The 19,443-nt window shown below is 37.8% G+C and overlaps 2 protein-coding genes across 5 annotated transcripts in view; one reads left to right on the forward strand and one right to left on the reverse strand.

Annotated features, from left to right (window-relative positions):
- Positions 1–2,961, forward strand: part of stim1b (stromal interaction molecule 1b) — a 41,763-nt gene extending 38,802 nt beyond the window's left edge. For 2 of the 4 annotated variants that reach the window (XM_079835592.1, XM_079835593.1), the window contains exon 14: positions 574–2,961. In XM_079835592.1, coding sequence (XP_079691718.1) covers positions 574–994 — 421 coding nt within the window. In that variant the 3' untranslated portion in view covers positions 995–2,961. The remainder of the gene's footprint in view (positions 1–573) is intronic. The other 2 variants (XM_079835595.1, XM_079835594.1) reach the window with 2 other exon arrangements.
- On the reverse strand, positions 1,942–18,272 carry slc6a7 (solute carrier family 6 member 7). Its single transcript, XM_079835596.1, has 15 exons — positions 17,682–18,272; positions 16,424–16,649; positions 14,155–14,286; positions 13,787–13,935; positions 13,642–13,685; positions 12,383–12,521; positions 11,376–11,510; positions 11,181–11,284; positions 10,965–11,089; positions 10,695–10,807; positions 9,478–9,615; positions 9,158–9,257; positions 5,269–5,387; positions 4,748–4,921; positions 1,942–4,166 (listed from the first exon to the last, which is right to left on the reverse strand). Exons 1-15 carry the CDS (start codon positions 17,802–17,804, stop codon positions 3,999–4,001), a joined length of 1,989 nt encoding a protein of 662 aa, XP_079691722.1. The 5' UTR covers positions 17,805–18,272; the 3' UTR covers positions 1,942–3,998.
- Between the last annotated feature and the right edge of the window lie 1,171 nt (positions 18,273–19,443).

Below are 19,443 nucleotides of genomic sequence, written 5' to 3' on the forward strand. Positions count from 1 at the left end.
TTAGCTAATTTGTTTTAACTATTTAAATGTAAATGCAGTGAGAAACCAAATTAATCCAGCATGCAGATCTTAGATCGTCTCATTGTTATTTAGAGTCAACATGAAATCAGAATTGGATCCATTTACTTTCTTTTATAAAAAGTTCCTGGTCTTATTGTGCTTGATTCATCAATGGACATTATTCCAGTCGGAAATTTAATTACCACTTTCAAGGCCCAGAAAGGAAGTAAAAATTATCCATGTGACGAGAATACTTTTTGTGTGCAAAAAACAAACCAAAATAACTATTCAAAAATGTATTCTAGCCTGTATCAGACTCTTGCGCTGTTGACGTAGTGTAAGTTCTGTAGCTGTTTGAAGCATTTCATGAGGGTGGTATAATCCACAGCAAACTGAATTGAGTTTTGGCTCCATTCTGTATGGATTCATTTGGAAGTACGTCATTATATGGAAGTAAAATGGATTGCGACTGCCTTTTCATGTTGACTAAGTTCAAAAATTTTAACTAGCAGACTGAAGGAAAGTAAATGGGTAATTTCTGAAATCCTCTTCTCTCATTGTACCATCATCTAGGGATCTGAACCGGTCAGAATCGGATTCCTCCCTCTCTATGTCTCAGTACGGAGACGCCCAGCGCAGCTCCTCAACTCCACTCTACAGCAAGCAGTCCAGATCCAATGGTGGTTCCTCCACCGACAGCCTTCTGCTGCAGAAAAATACTTTTGGCATGGAGAAATGTGCCAGTCTCGGAGAGATCCACTCTCAGCAGTCTAACCTCAACTCAGGAGGCTCGATGCGCTCTCTCTACCACACCTCCGAGCAGGACGGCCTGTCATCGTCGACTGGAAAGGGATCGAGCCGAATCTCTCAGATCACAGGCAAGAAGAATCTGCTGGACGAGGACAGTGGCTCCACTGGAGAAGACACTGAAGGTTCCAGCTCGAACCGCAAGAAAACCACCTTTCCCAAAATCTTCAGAAGGCCAAAGAAATAACAACAGTACTAGGAAAATGTCAAATATAAAAGGACTAGGACCAGCACAATGGTACATTTTTACCTTAAAGATTTTTAGTAAGAACATGTCGTTTATGTGGAATTTTCCATTTATAATCGCAGTTGTGTTGACCAACGGGAACAGGAAGAGTTATTTGTTGGGAACAGGTATGATATCACTGTACATTTATTTATTTACTTCAACAAATAAGGGCACTAGATGGTAGTCCATTTTTGGTGTGAGAGTTTCTTCTGTTTTTAATTGTAGTTAGCATGAGGTTGAGCTTTCACTCTCAAAACAAACGCTGGAGCGCATGCAAAGGCTTTCAGCCTCCGCAAACTCCATGCTGTTGTTTTACATAAGAATTTGCTTGGACTTTTTCACCTGCAGCCCAACATTGTGTTGCTAGAGGAAAACATTTGACCATTAATATTACCATCCACATCCCCTTGTCACCCATCCCCTATGACACAGTATGTGTATTGACTGACGGATGTGGGGCAGAATATACCCTGTTATTTGCTTCTGATTTCTCCTGCAGTTACCAAAATTCGCTTTCAAATGTTCCTCATAGAGGAGATCGGTGCCTTTCATTTTAAGCATTGCCAAATGTCATTGCAGTGAACTGCCTGTGTGTGAGTCACAGATATGTTCTGTAGTTCTGGTCTCTGTATCTGATGGTCAGCGTGTAACTACATGCCTTTAATTTCATTAATGCTTCTCATACTGGCGGAGTAATAAAACAAGATATTAAAAGGGAGGTTGTTTTGCGAATTAAAAGTTGAGTGCTAATATTTTCTTTTTCAGTTTCTTTTCTTGACACTAGAACACAAAACTTTACATTTTAAAATAAATGTGTCACTTGACTGAGTTTTTATATTATTTTTGGCAGCCTTTGTAAGGAAAGGTGAACGGTCAAATTATTAATTGCACTTTTTTTTTTATTTGACAGGAACAGGGTATTATCAAAAAAATCTAACATTCAAACGTTTGGTGTCTATAAGAAAAGAATTTAAGAAATACTTTTATTCAGCAAGGACACATTAAATTGATCAAGTGACGGTAAAGACAATTACAAAAAAAATCCTATTTAAATAAATGTTATTTTGAGCTTTATTCATCAAAGAATTCTGAACATCACGGCCTCCACAAAAATGTTCAGCATTAGTTATAATAAGAAATGTTTCTTAAGCACCAAATCAGCATATTAGAATGATTTCTGAAGTGACACTGAAGACACTTTTTCATCACTGGAATAAATGTAATTAAAAAATATATTAAAATAGAAAAGTTATTTTTTAATGGCAATAATATTTTACTGTATTTTTTATAAAATAAACAGCCTTGGTGTATATGAGATTTCTTTTAAATCAATTAACATTAACAAATATTACCAACCCCAAATTTTTGAACGGTAGTGTACCGTCAAAACTTATGAAAAATATTGAAATGCTTCACATTTTTTATTACATTAGCAGGAAAATATCTTCCATAAACCACAAGAAGAATTAGATTTTCTTGATCTTTGTTTGACGAGCTGAATAGGTTTTTTAGAGTAACTTCCTCGGCATTGCATTTTTTTTAAAACCCACTTTGCGTCATGGAGCTGATGATTTTTTTTTTAAACCATCGCAGGAAGTAGCTATTGTTACACCAACGCAGTATGCAGACCCAACACTCCACATGTTCAGTGCATAGATTCACCAAATTGTTCATCCAGGCTAAGCTGAACATAAACCACTAAGACTAGTTTTACAAGTTAGTCTTACAAATTTTTGGTAGCACTTAGTTTAGGCTCCAATTCTCACTAACTAGTAGCTTATTAGCATGCATATTACTAGGACATTAACTGTTTATTAAGCACATATCAATGCCTTATTCTGCATTATCATATTATATATCCTTTGGACACTAATCTAAAGTGTGACCATTTTTTCTTTAATAAAGTTAACAACTTTTTATAGTCATAGATTGGTCTAATTTGATACCGAAAAGTAAGAATGACTGTCTCTTGACTGACTGCTAGTTGGCATCACACTAGATCTTAAAAGACTTGGTCCTAGCATAATGGCTACGTTTATGCAACTGGCCCCAGAGCTTTTTCCCCTGTGCACTCTGTACACATTTCTTCGTGTATTTAATACATCCTGAAGGTTTGTTTGAATCTACTGCAGTAGAGCAGAACATTAAATGACAAGCACTCATGCGCTCTCAGAGAAACCATCTAAATCCAGATAGCTCAATGAGTTAGTGTCCACAACAAAGCCCCAACAAGAGCAGGTTTACCATCGTTACCATGGTGCTCTGAATAAACAAACCTGTTTCAGAGCCTACTCTGTCATAAGGAAGTATGCACTGCCTGGGTAGAACAGTGAAATAAGCTGAATCTGCCCTTGGTCAACAGACCAAACAGCTTTTGCTGCGAACAAATTATGAAAACATTTTGATTTTATTTGCTGGATGTGTGGCATTTCAAAAATGTATGTACATTTAAAAATTCTAAAGAGGGTTTATAATGCCTCTTGTACTACATTTCATTTTCTTGCGAACGGTTACTATTTAAAATATGTTCAGTTTTGTTGCACGTCTCTTAACGGCATTGTCCTGACTTGATTTGACCTGGCTCTTGTATACAATGTACATTTTACTGTAAAGGAAAAACAGATCATGTTACTCAAGACTGTTACCTTACAATAAGTATTTACACTCTGATGAAAAGACTAGGCGAACGGCATTAAATGGAATCCTTAGGACATCAAGTATTCAACCAGAGAAACTTCTCAGTCTCTGGTTTTAGCCTTAGGCCCAGTACTATTTTAAATGAGCAACATCATCATAAATAAAAACAATTTAAAAAGTGACGAATAAATGTCCTACAAGTCAGTAACAATTTCAGTCCAGCTGGACTGGTGAGGAAGAGTGTACCGTTCTCCAGACATAAGTCTTCACCAGTACTTGTCCTTTTGAGAGGGTGCCGTTCCGCCTCCCAACACTTGGGGCAGTGTTACGCCTCGCTTATGCCCTCCCAGTTCATGGCGGTGAAGTCCGCTTCAGTTAGGTTAACCGTGAAGGGTCCCTCTATTCTCTGGGGCTCCACGTGCTGCTCCTGAGAGATTGTGTTTATGTTGTTGACCCGCCAGGAGTTGAGGGGACGGATGGATTTCTTAAAGCGCTGAATGTAAGAAACATAGGTCAAAATTAATGTCATGCATGCTATATGTATATTACAAAAATTTAATTGCCCCATTATGCTACTTTGTTTTGGCGGTCTCCTACAATAAGTTTACATGCATCCAAGGTCAAAAAAACACTTTTAATTTACTCATTATCTATCTACACTGCAGCATCACCTTTTTTCTGAGTGTCCGAAACGGTTCGATAAAGGATTTGAGAGCTACTCTTCTCTTATTGGTCAGATGGCCCAGGATGTTGTGATTGGTTTACCACTTACAGCACGTGTCAGAAACAAAACGGCCATTACCATATCTGAATTTAAGCTCTGGAGGCTTGTATAGACTGCGATATGAACAGTAACAATAGCATCAGTTTTAGCACATCAATTTGAGTCCTCGTCCTTTGGAAGTGTATACAAAGTGAATTTGCTTTCACTGTGCAGAAAACAGCGTATTTTCAACATGTCGACAACACGAACCAGACTGGCGGGTCAAAGTAGACGTTCACAGCAGCCAAGTTTAATGCATCCTTGCTGAAGTCAAAAGTATTACAAGTATATGGAGGTTTGGAGGGACTTACATCTTTTAGAGTGCCGGACTCTTTACTGACAGCCACAATTGCCCAGATGAGAATCTGCAGACAGCAGAAGGCACCCATACACACGCCCAGTGCTTTGCCCCAGGTCGGAAACACGTATGAGCCGTAGGTCAGAGACGTACGGTACATCTCGATGAAGATGTAGGTCAGGATGAACTGTACAGAGAAAACAATCTCTTAGCATTATGAATATAAAGACAGACGCCTCTGTGAATGGGACCACCACTGTCAGTGAGATACAGTGTCCCAGCAACCCTGAATTATTCATTACACTGGACGCAGGACAGACATGGTGTTTGATTCCACTTTGCTGCAGAGGCATGTTTCTCATCGTAGTACAATTTTGCTCTGACCCTTAAAAGTCTGATAAATAAATATTTCCATATTGCATTTACAATTACATTACTGTTCATCATAAACAGAAACCTCACAACATGCATCATTACATGATAAAGCGTGAGGCTGATTCCAAATAACAACCCAACCAAAAACCGGACCCTCACCGTTAGCAGGAAGGGAGTGAAAACCACCCAGCAGGCTTTAAAGTACCACAGCAGTTTTGTGCACCAGGGAGGACAACGACAGATCATGTCCACAATGTCCTGACAGAACTGGTTCACCCCTGCAATTACATCAGCATATGCAAATATAATATAGATCACAGAATGCAGTCACGTGACATATAAGGAAAATGTGACATTGAGGTTGATGATTATTTAGCAGACACTTAACCAAACCAATGAATGTAACATTACTAAAGAAAATGTAGTCATTTAATGAAATAGAAAAAAAGGCCTTAAATGTTCATGCTGTCAAAATTAGAAGAAATGTGTGAAGGCTTTGAGATAAATAAAAAAAGTGTGATCCATCTAAAAGAAATAATACTTATTTCATGTAACTCAGAAAACAAAGCAGAATATCTTAAGTGCCTCAGATAAAACGGAATATGCGTGTTGTGTTCTTCATCAGAAGTACCAACAATATCAACCCGATGCCTTTAAACCATGATTCTGCTTCCTGTGGACTGATAATAACCCCACAATTTACTTTGCTATAAAAGGCAATCTGATTGCCAGGTGCTTTCCAGTTTTATGTGCCATATTAATCTTAGGCTGTTTTCACACTTGGCCTATTTGGTTTAATTAAAACAAACTGTTGTGATTGCTCTGTTAGTGTGGTTCATTTGAATAAGTGTGAACGCTGCCATCTGAACCCTGGTGCGCACCAAACAAGCAGACTGAGACTGCTGAAAAAATGGGTCTCGGTCCGCTTCCAAACAAACTCTAATATGAACACAACACGCAGGCCTGGTTCTACGGGGGTGCTAAGCACCCTCAGTTGATACTGTAATAATATTGGCGAAACCGATTTGGCAAATTTGTCTCCGAGCTCTGGAGAGCGTCACATGCACCTATTTACAGTGTGTTTTTGCAGCGGTGAGAAATGTAGCCAATCACAGATATAGCTGTTGATCTCTCGAACGCGATCAGAATCTCGACCGCTCAAAGCGCCAGTTTCTGAGTTCATGCAGGCTCGCGAAACCTCTCATTAAAGGAACACTCCACTTTTTTTGAAAATAGGCTCATTTGACAAGTTCGCTAGAGTTAAATAATTGAGTTTTACCGTTTTTGAATCCATTCAGCCGATCTTTGTATCTGGCGGTAGCACTTTTAGCATAGCTTAGCATACATCATTGATTCTGGTCAGTCCATTAGCATCTCATTCAAAAAATGACCAAAGACACTTTCAGTATTTTTCCTATTTAAAACTTGACTCTTCTACAGTTACATCGTGTGCTAAGACCAACTGAAAATGAAAAGTTGCGATTTTCTACGCCTATATGGCTAGGAACTACTTTCTCATTCCTGCGTAATAGTCGCGGATCTTCGCGGCCGTACCATGGCTGCAGCAGCACAATGAGATTACGCAGCGTCTGAAAGTAGCCCCCAGCTAGGTAACTTTCAATGTGACCGGCACTAAGTTTGTGTAGTTGCAGAGAAAGTTTCAGGCTTGCAGCCGACAAATTGTGTTGTGGATTTACCTGTGTGATTAGCCATGGTTCTGTGTGTTGTAAAGGGCTGTGATAGTAAGTCGAAGGTGTATACTACCACCATGTTTCACAGATTACCAACGAATCATTGCGCCGCTGCAGCCATGGTACGGCCGCGAAGATCCGCGACTATTACGCAGGAATGAGAAAGTAGTTCCTAGCCATATAGGTGTAGAAAATCGCAACTTTTCACTTTCAGTTGGTCTTAGCACACGATGTAACTGTAGAAGAGTCAAGTTTTAAATAGGAAAAATATTGAAAGTGTCTTTGGTCATTTTTTGAATGAGATGCTAATGGACTGACCAGAATCAATGATGTATGCTAAGCTATGCTAAAAGTGCTACCGCCAGATACAAAGATCGGCTGAATGGATTCAAAAACAGTAAAACTCAACTATTTAACTCTAGGGGACTTGTAAAATGAGCCTATTTTCAAAAAAGTGGAGTGTTCCTTTAATGAGATTTATTGTTGACAACTTCATTTTTATAACGGAAGTCTGTGAGATCGCGATGAACTGACAAAGCAACAGCATTTTCGTGATCATTGCGATCTTGGCTCGCTTTCGAGGCTACAGTCTATAACATTCATTGAATAAAACTATTGTTGCTAAGAGGACCGACGGCCAATTGCATGCAGCAGAGTTTCGGAGGTGACATCTAAATATAAATGCCACTCTGCACGAGACAGAAATATCCTCCTGAGACCCAGAATACAGGTTTTGCCTCTGTAGAGGACATTATATTTTAGGCAATTTCTCTGACAACATACACAGTTTTAAGTCTGGATATTCTTATGAAAATATTATTACCCATTAATAAAGTATTATAACCCAAAAATCCAATTTGTCTATTCATGTCTTTTAATTTTCTCAATAAATGGGTTCTGGTGTCCTCTACAGAGTAGAGGATATAGCATATAACATAGGAATTAATTAAAAAATATCAATTTGTTTTTAATGCTATATATATATATATGCTATGTAGCATATGACCGGGGGGGGGGGTCTAAATTAACAAGACCTTTTTTTCTGGTTCTCAGGAAGAGGACAAATACCAGTAACGCTTTAAAGCAATGTAAAGGCAGAATAGATTAATACAAAATTTGCAGCAAAATATTTTTGAAATTCCAGTTAAAAGTGATGCCTTGTAAATAAATAATCATACATTTCTCACTTTACACTGCTATGGTGGAGCTTTTGCTTAGCCAATCTGCACTTTACTAGAGCACCCTCAGTAATTTCAGAAGCACCCTCAGTGATTTGATTCTGGAACTGGGCATGACAACACGTACCAAATGTAACATGTAATCGAACCGGGAAGATAAGACCCTAAAAAGGCAGAATGCTCAAACATGATGATGTTGCCCATCACAGTTGGGTACAGGCATCAGAACCGCGTCTCCTCGCAGCAGATCTTTGTTTGTGTGTGTGACGGAGGGATTCCTGCTGCTGTTTTGACTCCTTTACACATTTTATAAGCTCTTCACGAGTTCTCAGCTGGTCAAAATACCATCACATGTACGATGTGCACATACAACGAGCGTATTTAGCCCAGCACAGAATTGTTTTGGACATTCAGTAAGTTCTGTCACGAAATATACATCATAAAAGCTGACCAGTCAGGTGGTGTTAAAATGCCAATGTGAACCGAACCCTTAGGGTGTGTTCACTCCTGTAGTTTGGTTCGCTTGGTTTTTTTGTTGTTGTCCGGACCAAAAATAAAATGATACATTTAGTCCTGATTCACACTGTGATTTAAGACCGAACCTAAAGATACAAAACGACTTTTATGACGTACATTTTTGTGACCCGAATTTACGGAACATTGAAAATGATGTGTGCTAGGATAAACATGCTGGTTGTATGTGCATACATATGATGGTACTTTAACCAGCTGAGAACTCACAAAAGAGCTTTTAAAAATGTGTAAAGGAGTCAAAACAGCCCCAGGAATTCCTCAGTCACACACACACAAAGAAAAATCTGCTGCAAGACAGCATTTTTAACACCCGTACTCAACTTGCCCAGATCCCATAACAAGAAAAACCAGATGTGCTTGAGCATTTAGGGTCTCATCTTGTGACGGTTTTGGTTAGTTTAGATGTCTTTGAAAGATGAATACTAGTTTGGAAGTGGACCGAGACCCATCTTTTCAGCAGTCTAGGTCCGCTTGTTTGGTGCGCACCAGGGTTCAGATGGCAGTGTTCACACTTATTCAAATGAACCACACTAACGGAGCAATCGCACCAGAGTTCGTTTTTAATCAAACCAAACATGCCAAGAGCTAACACACCCTTAAACTACTATATTACCATCACCCATGAGAAAATCAAAGAGAGTGTACCATAGAAGAATGAGATGCCAATGCACATGAAGAGAGTAATGATGATGAGACCAAAGCTAGTGCTGAAGGAGTCTATGAGCGTGAACCAGTATATCCCACCCTGTGATGGAAAAACACAGGACAAAATGAAAGTATATGACAACAATAACAGTAATAATAGCATGAAGAGAATCCCTAATTGACAATATGGAGATGGACAAGATGATGAATTACGCTATTAAACATTTCATAAGCATTACTAAACTTTGGACATCTGTACACACGTATTTATAAAAATGTCAAAAACTCAATACTAATATCAGTTTGTTTGCTCCTCTTACATCAGTGATGAGCAGCAGGCCCATTAGATAGAAGGCGAAACAGAGCAGCGCCAGGAATATCGTCTTGTGCTTCATATTGGTTCTGAGCTCAGGAAACTCATCCAGCACTGCAGTACAGATGCCCTCCATGTTGCCAAACTACAGGAAAGAGAGAGTGAGAGAGAACGTCCCAATAGCAAGAATTAAACAAAGGACTGTGTCCTCTCTTAACCTGTCAGGAGTGTACAAACATGTCATAAGTTTCGCCGACATCTACATCAACAAAATTAAACAGATCCTCGGTTTGCTGTTAGGGCAACACAAGCGCTGATGTGTGCCATCATCTACCATCGTCTGTTAGTGCTCATGTTTACATTTATGCATTTGGCAGACTTTCAGTATATTCAAGCTATATTTGACCATTTATATATAAAGATTTATCACAACTAATATGTAGCAAAAAAATACTCTGAAACTGAACTTGGTGACACTGAGAGAAAGGCAGTGCTTGAAGACAGAGGAAGGAAAACCGCTGTGTTACTGCACATCCCATCACTGAGCTTAGCTACAACACTCATTTCAGTAAATGTGCATGAAGACAGGATGTATTGTACACTGTTATTTCACACATCTCTTGACAAATCTGCTTCCTGAATACTGAGGTGTCATACAATAAAGTTTATGATCACTTGAATTCATATCAGAGTTCTTACGCTGTTTGACCAATCAGATTATCATGGCATCTAGTCATTTCATTTCTTTCATTTCTTTCGTCTTTTAAATTCAACTGAAATACTGTAGATTCAAATGATTATTCTTATGCATATACACGTGCACAAATAATGTATACACTACCATTCAAACATTTGGGGTCAGATTTAAAAAAAAGAAATTAATACTTTTATTTAGAAAGGATGCAGAATATTGATCAAAAGTGACAGTAAAGACAAGTATAATGTTACGAAATATTTCTGTTGACTGGAGTAATGAATAATTAAAATTTTACTTTACCATCACAGAAATAAAATACATTCTAAATTGTTATTTTTGATCAAATAAATGCAGTCTTGGTGAACATAGGAGACTTATTTTAACAATATTACAAATTCTTACCAACTCCAAACCTTTGAATGGTAGTGTATCTGTGTATGATGTGACACTAGAAACAACATGAAAAATGGTCTGCAACATGAATAACTGTCAAACATAACATGTTTGCATGCACTGCAGGGTCTTACCAGTGTATCCACTCCCAGCATAAAGAGCATGAGAAAAAACAGAATGGACCAAAACACTGATCCTGGGAGAAGAGCCAGGGCTTCCGGGTAGGCAACAAATGCCAGACCAGGACCTAGGTTAAATGAAAAATAATAAACTATGCATTGGCTTTGAAATTGCAAATATTTGAAAACATTTTCAGTGACTGTAAATCATAGATCTGGTGTGAGCTGAGCTATCTGGGGTTTCAGACGAGGAAGTAGCAACATGACAGGCTAAACAGGCTGTACCTGTGTCTGCCACCTGACCTACGGGCACTCCCTTCCTCCAAGCCATGTGACCCAGGATAGAGAAAATGGCAAAGCCTGCAAAAAAGCTGGTAGCGCAGTTCCCTATGGTGATAATCAGAGTATCCCTGAGGGGAGAAATCATTTTGAGACTTTAAGTAATGTTTAATACGACAAAAAAGCAAAAACAAAGTGTTCTCCCAGAGTAAAAAGCCTCACCTGATAACATTATTGTCAAATTTATTGTAAGACGCCATTGACAGGAGGCCACCAACCCCAATACCCAAAGAATAAAAGATCTGCGACGCAGCATCATTCCACACCTACAATGACAGGAAGTATGTACAAAACTGAAGGAATTGGAAAACTGTAGCATTGATTTAAAAAATGTTTTTGCTGTTTAGTAAAGGGTACCTGTGCATTAGCCAAATGGGCCCAGTTTGGAGTGAGGTAAAAGGCAACACCGTTTGAGGAGCCCTCAAGGGTGGCCCCTCTGATGATGAGGACCACCAGCACAAAATAGGGGAAGGTGGCAGTCACATACACCACCTCACATCAGAGGAAAGATGGGAAATGAATCTCTATAATGTAGAATATGTTCTCCTTTATCCTGAAATGGCCTCATATGAAGTCCACACCAGGGTAATTATAGTTAACTAAAACCATAAAAATATAATAAATATTTTAAAAAGTATATTTATTTTAGCTAGTTACTGAGACAAAATTTCTCTTTTTCATTTAGTTTAATTGGATGTCAGACATCCCACCACAAACATGAATGAATATAGGATATTGCATAATATTATACTGCATTATATTTTATTACATTATATTCATATTTAACGTGTAAGCCGCGTAACATGAGCTTCAATGTCAGCTCATTTATATATAAAAAAAACGATATGGAGTAGCTTTTCTCCCTTCTCCATTTCTTTCCTGCTCGCTCTTGTATCTAATAGTAGGCCTTTTCATGCGTATTCTGTCCGAAATCCGAACGGAAGTTGTCAAAGTAGAATGCATCTCGGCTGACAACTCTGAATCATCGAAAACACACTTTATTACCCTGGAAACGGTTCTTGTCTGTCTCGCGCTCAATTTCTGGGATATTGCATATAATTTGCTATCAATATGCGGGAGAGTCCTGTAACTTCCGGGAGAGGTGGGATGTCTGTGATGTACTAAAATAACTACAACTAAACAAAAAATAAATAACAGCTATATAGATGTTTGTTTGTTTTTTACTAATAAAAAAAATTACAAAAACAAACAACAAAATGACCTAAACTTAAAATATAATTTAAATGAAAATATGAATAAAAACTGTAATAGTATGTTAATAATATTTAAATAACACTGGTTTCCACCTACTTTCCTATTGGGAAAAATGCCAACTGGATGCACTGTGGATCTCTGTATCTTACCTTGCCTGAGCTGCGAATGCCCTTGAGCATGCAGAGAAAAATGACGACCCAGGCTGCCAGCAAACATAGAGCTAGAGGCCAACGCACTGGACCGGGATCATGCAGCCCTTCACTGTTCACCACACCCAGAACCTTTACACTGAACACACACAAGCACTGTGTAAGCCTCACATTCATCGGCTAGTACTGTTTCAAGTGGTTTTGTGGTACATTAGCCTTAATCTCTCCGCAGAACACTAGAACAGATGTTAGAGGTCTGTACTTGTCAGTAAAAGCAGGACTTTGGACTTGTACTTTATCACACCTCTAACTGTGGTATTTTTAGATTCAAGGATGCAAACAAACATGAAACACGAGCAAACAAATTAGGCCAATAAATTAGGTGTCATTAGTTCATGCAGGTGAGCATGGCATTACTTTTACAGCATTTATTTAATCTACACTACCATTCAAAGTCTACTTATGCTCACCAAGGGTGCATTTATTTAATCAAAAATAGAGTAAAAACAGTAATATAATGACAATTTAAATCATCTGTATTCTATTGTAGTATATTTTACTACAATGCGATGGCATGGCTGAATATTGAACTTAATATTTGTGTGATACATTCAAGTCCAAAAGAACAGCATTTATTTGAAAGAGAAATCTTTTGTAACATTATAAATATCTTTAAAGACCCTTTTGATCAATTTAATGCATGCTTGCTTAATAAAGGTATTCATTTCTAAAAAGAAAAAAAGAATTCAACACACATATAACAAATAAAACAGTTATAGACATTAATATATACAAATAATTATGAATAGTACATTTATAAAATCAACATTAATAAATGCTGCAATTTTTTTATTAGATCATGATACCTAATGCATCAAATAATGTTAACAGATTTAACCCTATTGTAAAATGTTACCCAAATCTTTATGGAAAACTTTCTTTTAAACAATTTGTATATAAACTGTCCCATTAATTTTAATGCAACAATTTATATAAGAGTGTTATTTTACAGTTTGACAGAAACTTGTTCTGCTTGTGCTTCATATATGAGTTTAGTTAACTCCATTATTTACTGAGACACAAAACATAAAATTAAGTGGCTTACACATCACGTCAGAACTGTTCACATGTTCCAAAATCTATTCTATAAATGGTATTTATAAAGAATTTTTTCATTTAATTGTGTTTATAAAAGAAGGCAATGTACAGACTAGTTTAGGAAATTTGTATAGTGAAACTGAGAAAAAAAAAAAGCTTACTTCCAGAAGACCTCAGAGGGACTTTGGGTGACATTAGTTTTGTTCTGTCGAGAAAAAATTGGTAACATAGATGATAGGCAGTAGTCGATTACAAATTACAATTGTTTAACATTTTATGTTAACTTAGCAGAAAAGTAAGACTTACTCCACATAAGGCAATGTTATGAAGAGCATCACATGACCAGGGCAGAGGGCTTTGGAAAGAGCTGCCCAAGTAGTAGAATGTCCAAGCGATAATGACATTATAATAGAGACACACAAGAATGGACACACACAGCATCCCTATGCCAATCCCTGCAACGAGGCCAGGACAACACAATCATCTCCATTTGTTTAGCCCTGTATTTTAATTACTGATTATTACAATACAGAAGGACCATTTATTCTTACTTCTTATGCAAAGTGGAGCTACACGACTTTGAATAACGAATAGAACTCAAACCCAAATTTACATAATCTATTTACAAACCATAATTAAGCTGCTGAATTGATGAATTGCATGTGTTGTGGTACCTTTGAGGAGGGGACAGCACTTCCAGACGGTGATGGGACCCGCGGCTCCATACTGGCCCAGGCTGAGCTCCATGAGGAAGAGAGGCATACCCGTGAAGAAGAGCATGATGAAGTATGGGATGAGAAACACACCTGCAACCCAACAGAGGATAACAGTCAATGTTCTATTTCAGAAATGTATAAGCTTGTTTTGTTGCTCAAACAGAAGAGCACGGCGCTAACAACGCCAAGATCATAGCTTTGATATATATAATGTATATGTATTATACTATTGGTATTTTCATACCAATATAGTAAAGACAAGACAGGAAATTATGGGGGTGAGGAGGGTGGAATTAATTTTTTTTTTGTGTGGCATGAATCAGATTCAAAGTTCACCTGCAGAAGCACCACAGCTCAACATGTTGGAGCATGTACACTAACCACTGATCCACAACCACAAATTATGTCTTTTGTTACAGTGATTCCCCACTCCTAAATCACTGTTTTTTTCAATGGGTTATTTTCCTCCTCAGGATTTGTTTTCATACATTTCACATTAAATAAGCCTCTTCAAAAATACAGAACTTTAAAAACACTGCATAGACTGCAAACAGTAAATATCCACCTATGGATATGAAAACAGCCTGAAGTCGTTACATCCAGTTAATTCTGGATGTAACTAATCATTTCGGCCCAGTTGTTCAAAAGTAATCTGATCGGATTTGATCAAATCTTGAAAATGGGTTGTTCAAAAGAGGGGGAAAAAAAGGATGCAGAAATCAGATTAGATCACAAAATCCAATCTTGGTTTTGATTTGGATCAAATTGTCAGTTTGTGTTGTTCAAAACTTTTTAGTGAGATTGGGACACCTCTGATCCAAAAAGCAGAAGGGTGGATTTCAGGAACAAAAATGTAATAAAACTTTAAAACTGGTCAAAAAATACAACATTTGTTTCATGTAATACACACATTTTTATTTTGCTCGATTAGTTTAACTGTTAAAGTAATAAATTAGCAGCAGACATTAGGTTACCTATTAAGCCTTTCGGTAGCCTACAGTGAAGAAACAAATTTAAGGCATTTGTAAATATCAAACAAAAATATTATAAGTGTTTTTTAATTACTTTTTGTTTGTAAACTACATTGGCATAATCATAAGAGATGAACAAGTCAAAAGTTCAAAAGCGAACAAAGTTTCTCGGGTGAACGCTATGTGAAACCCCCCCACCCCCCAAGCGCGTCATTGAATCATTCACTCAAACCGATTTTTAAAGAAAATTATTAATTAAAATGAACTACATTTTTTAATATACTGTATTGTTTATTTGTCTATTCAGAATCGTGATCTCCACTTTAAACCAAAAAATTGTTATTCTCAGTTTATCCAGAATCATGCAGCTCTACTGTCTGTGTGTGTGTGTGTGTGTGTGTGTGTGTGTGTGTGTGTGTGGTGTGGTGTGTGTGTGTGTGTGTGTGTGTGTGTGTGTGTGTGTGTGTGTGTGTGTGTGTGTGTGTGTGTGTGTGTGTGTGTGTGTGTGTGTGTGTGTGTGTGTGTGTGTGTGTGTGTGTGTGTGTGTGTGTGTGTGTATATGCATGCATGGTGTGTAATATGTAAGAGAAAATGGAGCCATTTCGGTGTCCACTTTCAGACGCCACCGGCTCTTGCTTTGTTTCTTTGGTTTCAAGTCTAGTATTTAGCAAAATTTCATAGTTCAGAAGTGACATTCAAAGTGTTGTTTAGCACAATCCATGAAATGTATGTTTTAAAGTCTCTTTTTTTAAGAATTTACTATTGTAGCATGAAAAATAAAAACTCAAATCTCCCAATGCTTTTCTACATCACCATCCCACAATCATTGAACAGGTGTCTTTACCAACTTTACTCTTTACATTGCAAATTTCTTTTTGAGGCCTTCTTGGTTTAGGAAAATTTGTTTCCGAGGTTTAAAGAGGAATGTGCCCTCCTCCCTACAAGTCTACAGGGAAGGGTTTTTGGTTGTGGTTGGTTGGTCAAGGGGATGGATTTCAGCTTAGTTCCAAACATCCTGGTTTACCCGTGAAAGACCCATTCACAAAATCAAGTAAGGATTTTTTATGAGGCAAAATCTCAGGCACACACTGATTTTTTTGGTTTTAAGGTGCTAGTTTGTGTGACAAATTTTCAATAAATAATGGTGAATTAACCAAACATTTATACTGAATTTCTACACAATTTTTCTCAACTCAAAGGATCCATAATGTACATTCTGTTCATCCTAACAGATTCTTTTTCATACTGTCGCTCACCTCCTCCATTTCGGTAGCAGAGGTAGGGGAATCTCCAGACATTTCCCAGGCCAACACAGTAGCCAATACAGGAGAGAAGAAATTCATATTTGCCGCCCCACTGTTCTCTGGGAGGCTGAACAGGAGAAGCTGGTGCAGAGGATGGAGGCTGGTGCTCAGTTTGGGACTGGGATACAGGGCTGATGACATCGTTAGAAGACACAATCCCGTTCTGCTGTGATGGACTCTGCCAAGAAGATAATTTAAATCTTATGATCACGATCAAACAACCATAAAACAGATCAACACACCTCCATGTCTTTCAATAATGTCAGAAGATATAAAGCTGAGCAGTAAGTCCTCTATTTGAATCAGGCCATCAGCAGGCTTTAGGCATCACCCTGACAACTGCCTAGCCACACCCTACCAACCATCCTTCTAGCTTTAGCTACTTCAAACTTCAAACTATTTAAATCTTAAAAACTCCAAACCTCAAGAATTTAAAGCTACTTCAAACTTATCACCATGACTTTTTCAAGCCAACATCCAACCTGGACAAAACGCTTTTATCTAGTTTGCATTACTTCACTTTTCAGCTGAAAACTCTGTAAGTCTGGACTGAATTTCACTAAAGTCTGGGATGAGGAACTAACAGTCAGTTTGGTTTGAGCAGTGGGAACGCTATAGTGAGATAAAGGGGAAGTAATTTGATTGCTAAAGGTACATGAATGACACACAACTGAACAAGGGTGGTTTTAACTGACATTGTTTGCAGGCATTTTTCATCATATAAATAATAATAATAATAATAATATCATAGTTACTTTTTCTTTCATAAATATAGTAGCTTATTTTGATCCTCATCCTTCCAAAGAATATTTTATTAATTTATTATCTACCAAGGGGGTGCTAAAGAGACGGTTCATCCAGAAATTAATATCACCATTCACTTTCATTGTATGAAACACAGTGACTGAGGATGTAATTCTCCTTTTGTGTGGAAAAAGTCAAATATTTATGGAACCAAATGAGGGTATTAGCATTTTGGATTAACTAACCTTTGAACTTTTATTAAACTAACCTTTAAAAAAAAAAAAACTAGTGTTGAAACACAGCCATGGACAGGAATGAGGGCAGTCGGGTTGTGTTACCTCGACAGACCAGCAAGCCAACTGTGTTCACACGAGTCCAAGTTTCTTTCATAACTCAAATGACATCAAAAACATGTTCATTCTCTTGTGTAAAATAAGTATTCGCGTGTAATAGCATTAATAAGTACCTCTCTTGTAGCTGCCTCGTTCACAGTCCCACCGTTTCCAGGTGCTGTTCTCGCCTCCTCACTCGGCATCTCCCCAGCGCTTTTCTTCTGATGCACGCTACATTGTTCACTTATTGGTTTCATCGAGAACCCTAGTTGACTGTTAAAACAGAATGCAGAGTTCTATAGACTTTTAATAGATTCCTTCGAATAAAATAGTGTTATCCGGACTACAAAGCGCAGGTGGACTGCGATGATCCATGTTGTTGGTTGGTTAGGGGAGGAGGAACAGAAGAAGGGAGGCGCCGGTGTCTGTTCCGCACACAAAGCGCACCTTCCTGCAGGTAAACTCGTATATAATGCTCCTCCTAGGAACACTTTTGGTCATTCCCATCCTCCATCCTTTTTAACATTTATTAGTGCATAATTTGCTTTCAGCCTATCTTTGTTTATTGACAGGTCCTGTGTCTACATGCCGGTGCGTCAAATGATGGTTGGCGAGTTCTGACATTGAAAGCTTTATTTTCGCCTTCCGAGGAAAAGTTAACTTTTGGCTATCAATGTTCAGGCGATAAGCGTATTCGTCTCGTTTCAACAGGAAGTCACTTCAGCAAGTTCACTACAACAGCAGGAAACCGCATTGTGTCCTGGCTTGGTGTGACACAAACTCGTTTTTTGAGTTATAGCAACGGGCACAAAATCTATTTAATTTTAAAAAGATAAATGAAATTATAAAATTTTATGAAATTGTTTTATTCAATCAATATATATATATATATTTACGTGTGTGTGTGTGTGTGTGTGTGTGTGTGTGTGTGTGTGTGTGTGTGTGTGTGTGCAGGGCTCTCAAGTCTCACGCATTGGGCGTGAGACACACGCATTTCAACCCGTTCACACGCTCACACGCCACACCGTGTATTTCTCACGCAGAGAAATTTCCAGGATAATGCCCACCAAATTGCGCTGCTATTAGAGGAATCAAGTGACTTCCACATATAGAGCTCAGAAGGCCCTGCCACGCACCAGCCAATCAAATAAAAAATACAGCTTCCGAACAGCCAATCAGAAAATAGCATTGCTGTATCCGGGTAAGATTTAGATATTCCCGCAACAACAAAGTTTACATTCTGCCACCTACTGGTGGTTTAGTTTAGTGTTTTCTTTCCAACATTTCTTAATTGTATATTCAAAAATATTCTTAATTTTATGTTCAAAAATATTTAAAACAATCTCATAGAATTTTTCAGTGTAAATGATTTAATTTGATTGACAACAGCCCTACAGTGTCTTATTAATATATCAAATTTAAGAATATAAAATGAAAACTGAAGCATAGCCTATATTTAATAAGATTATGGGAAAATGCCCTTCATAAAAGGTAAAAATATCAAAAAGATATGCAGATTTAAATATCTCAAATCTGATTGAACACTGGTGAGACTATTGCTTCAGAATAAATTATATTTACAACACAGTAAATTCTGCAAAAAAATATTCCAAATTATTATGGATTATTAATTTACCTCTTCCCTGACATCTTTCTTTGAAATAGAGAAATGCAAGAATTAATACTATGCACACACACACACGCACGCACGCACGCACGCACAGAAATGTTAAATTAAATAAAATACAAATATTATTATTTATTTATACAAATTAGTGTCATTTTTCAGATCAGAACCCCCACCCAAACCCCTGCTGCCGTCGCCAAAATCTCACTCTGAACTCAGTTCAAAACTTGAGAGCCCTGTGTGTGTGTGTGTGTGTGTGTGTGTGTGTG

This window comes from Gobio gobio (assembly GCF_949357685.1).
Source record: "Gobio gobio genome assembly, chromosome: 14".
NCBI lineage: Eukaryota > Metazoa > Chordata > Actinopteri > Cypriniformes > Gobionidae > Gobio > Gobio gobio.

Excerpts from the sequence above, each read along its gene's own strand:
- slc6a7 (XM_079835596.1), bottom strand. The coding sequence starts at position 17,804 with ATGAAACCAATAAGTGAACAATGTAGCGTGCATCAGAAGAAAAGCGCT. Across the intron at positions 12,522-13,641 it reads CCCTCTGAGGTCTTCTGGAA|TGTAAAGGTTCTGGGTGTGG; the intron begins GTAAGCTTTTTT and ends GTGTGTGTTCAG. Across the intron at positions 4,922-5,268 it reads TCACTCCCTTCCTGCTAACG|TTCATCCTGACCTACATCTT; the intron begins GTGAGGGTCCGG and ends TTCTCTGTACAG.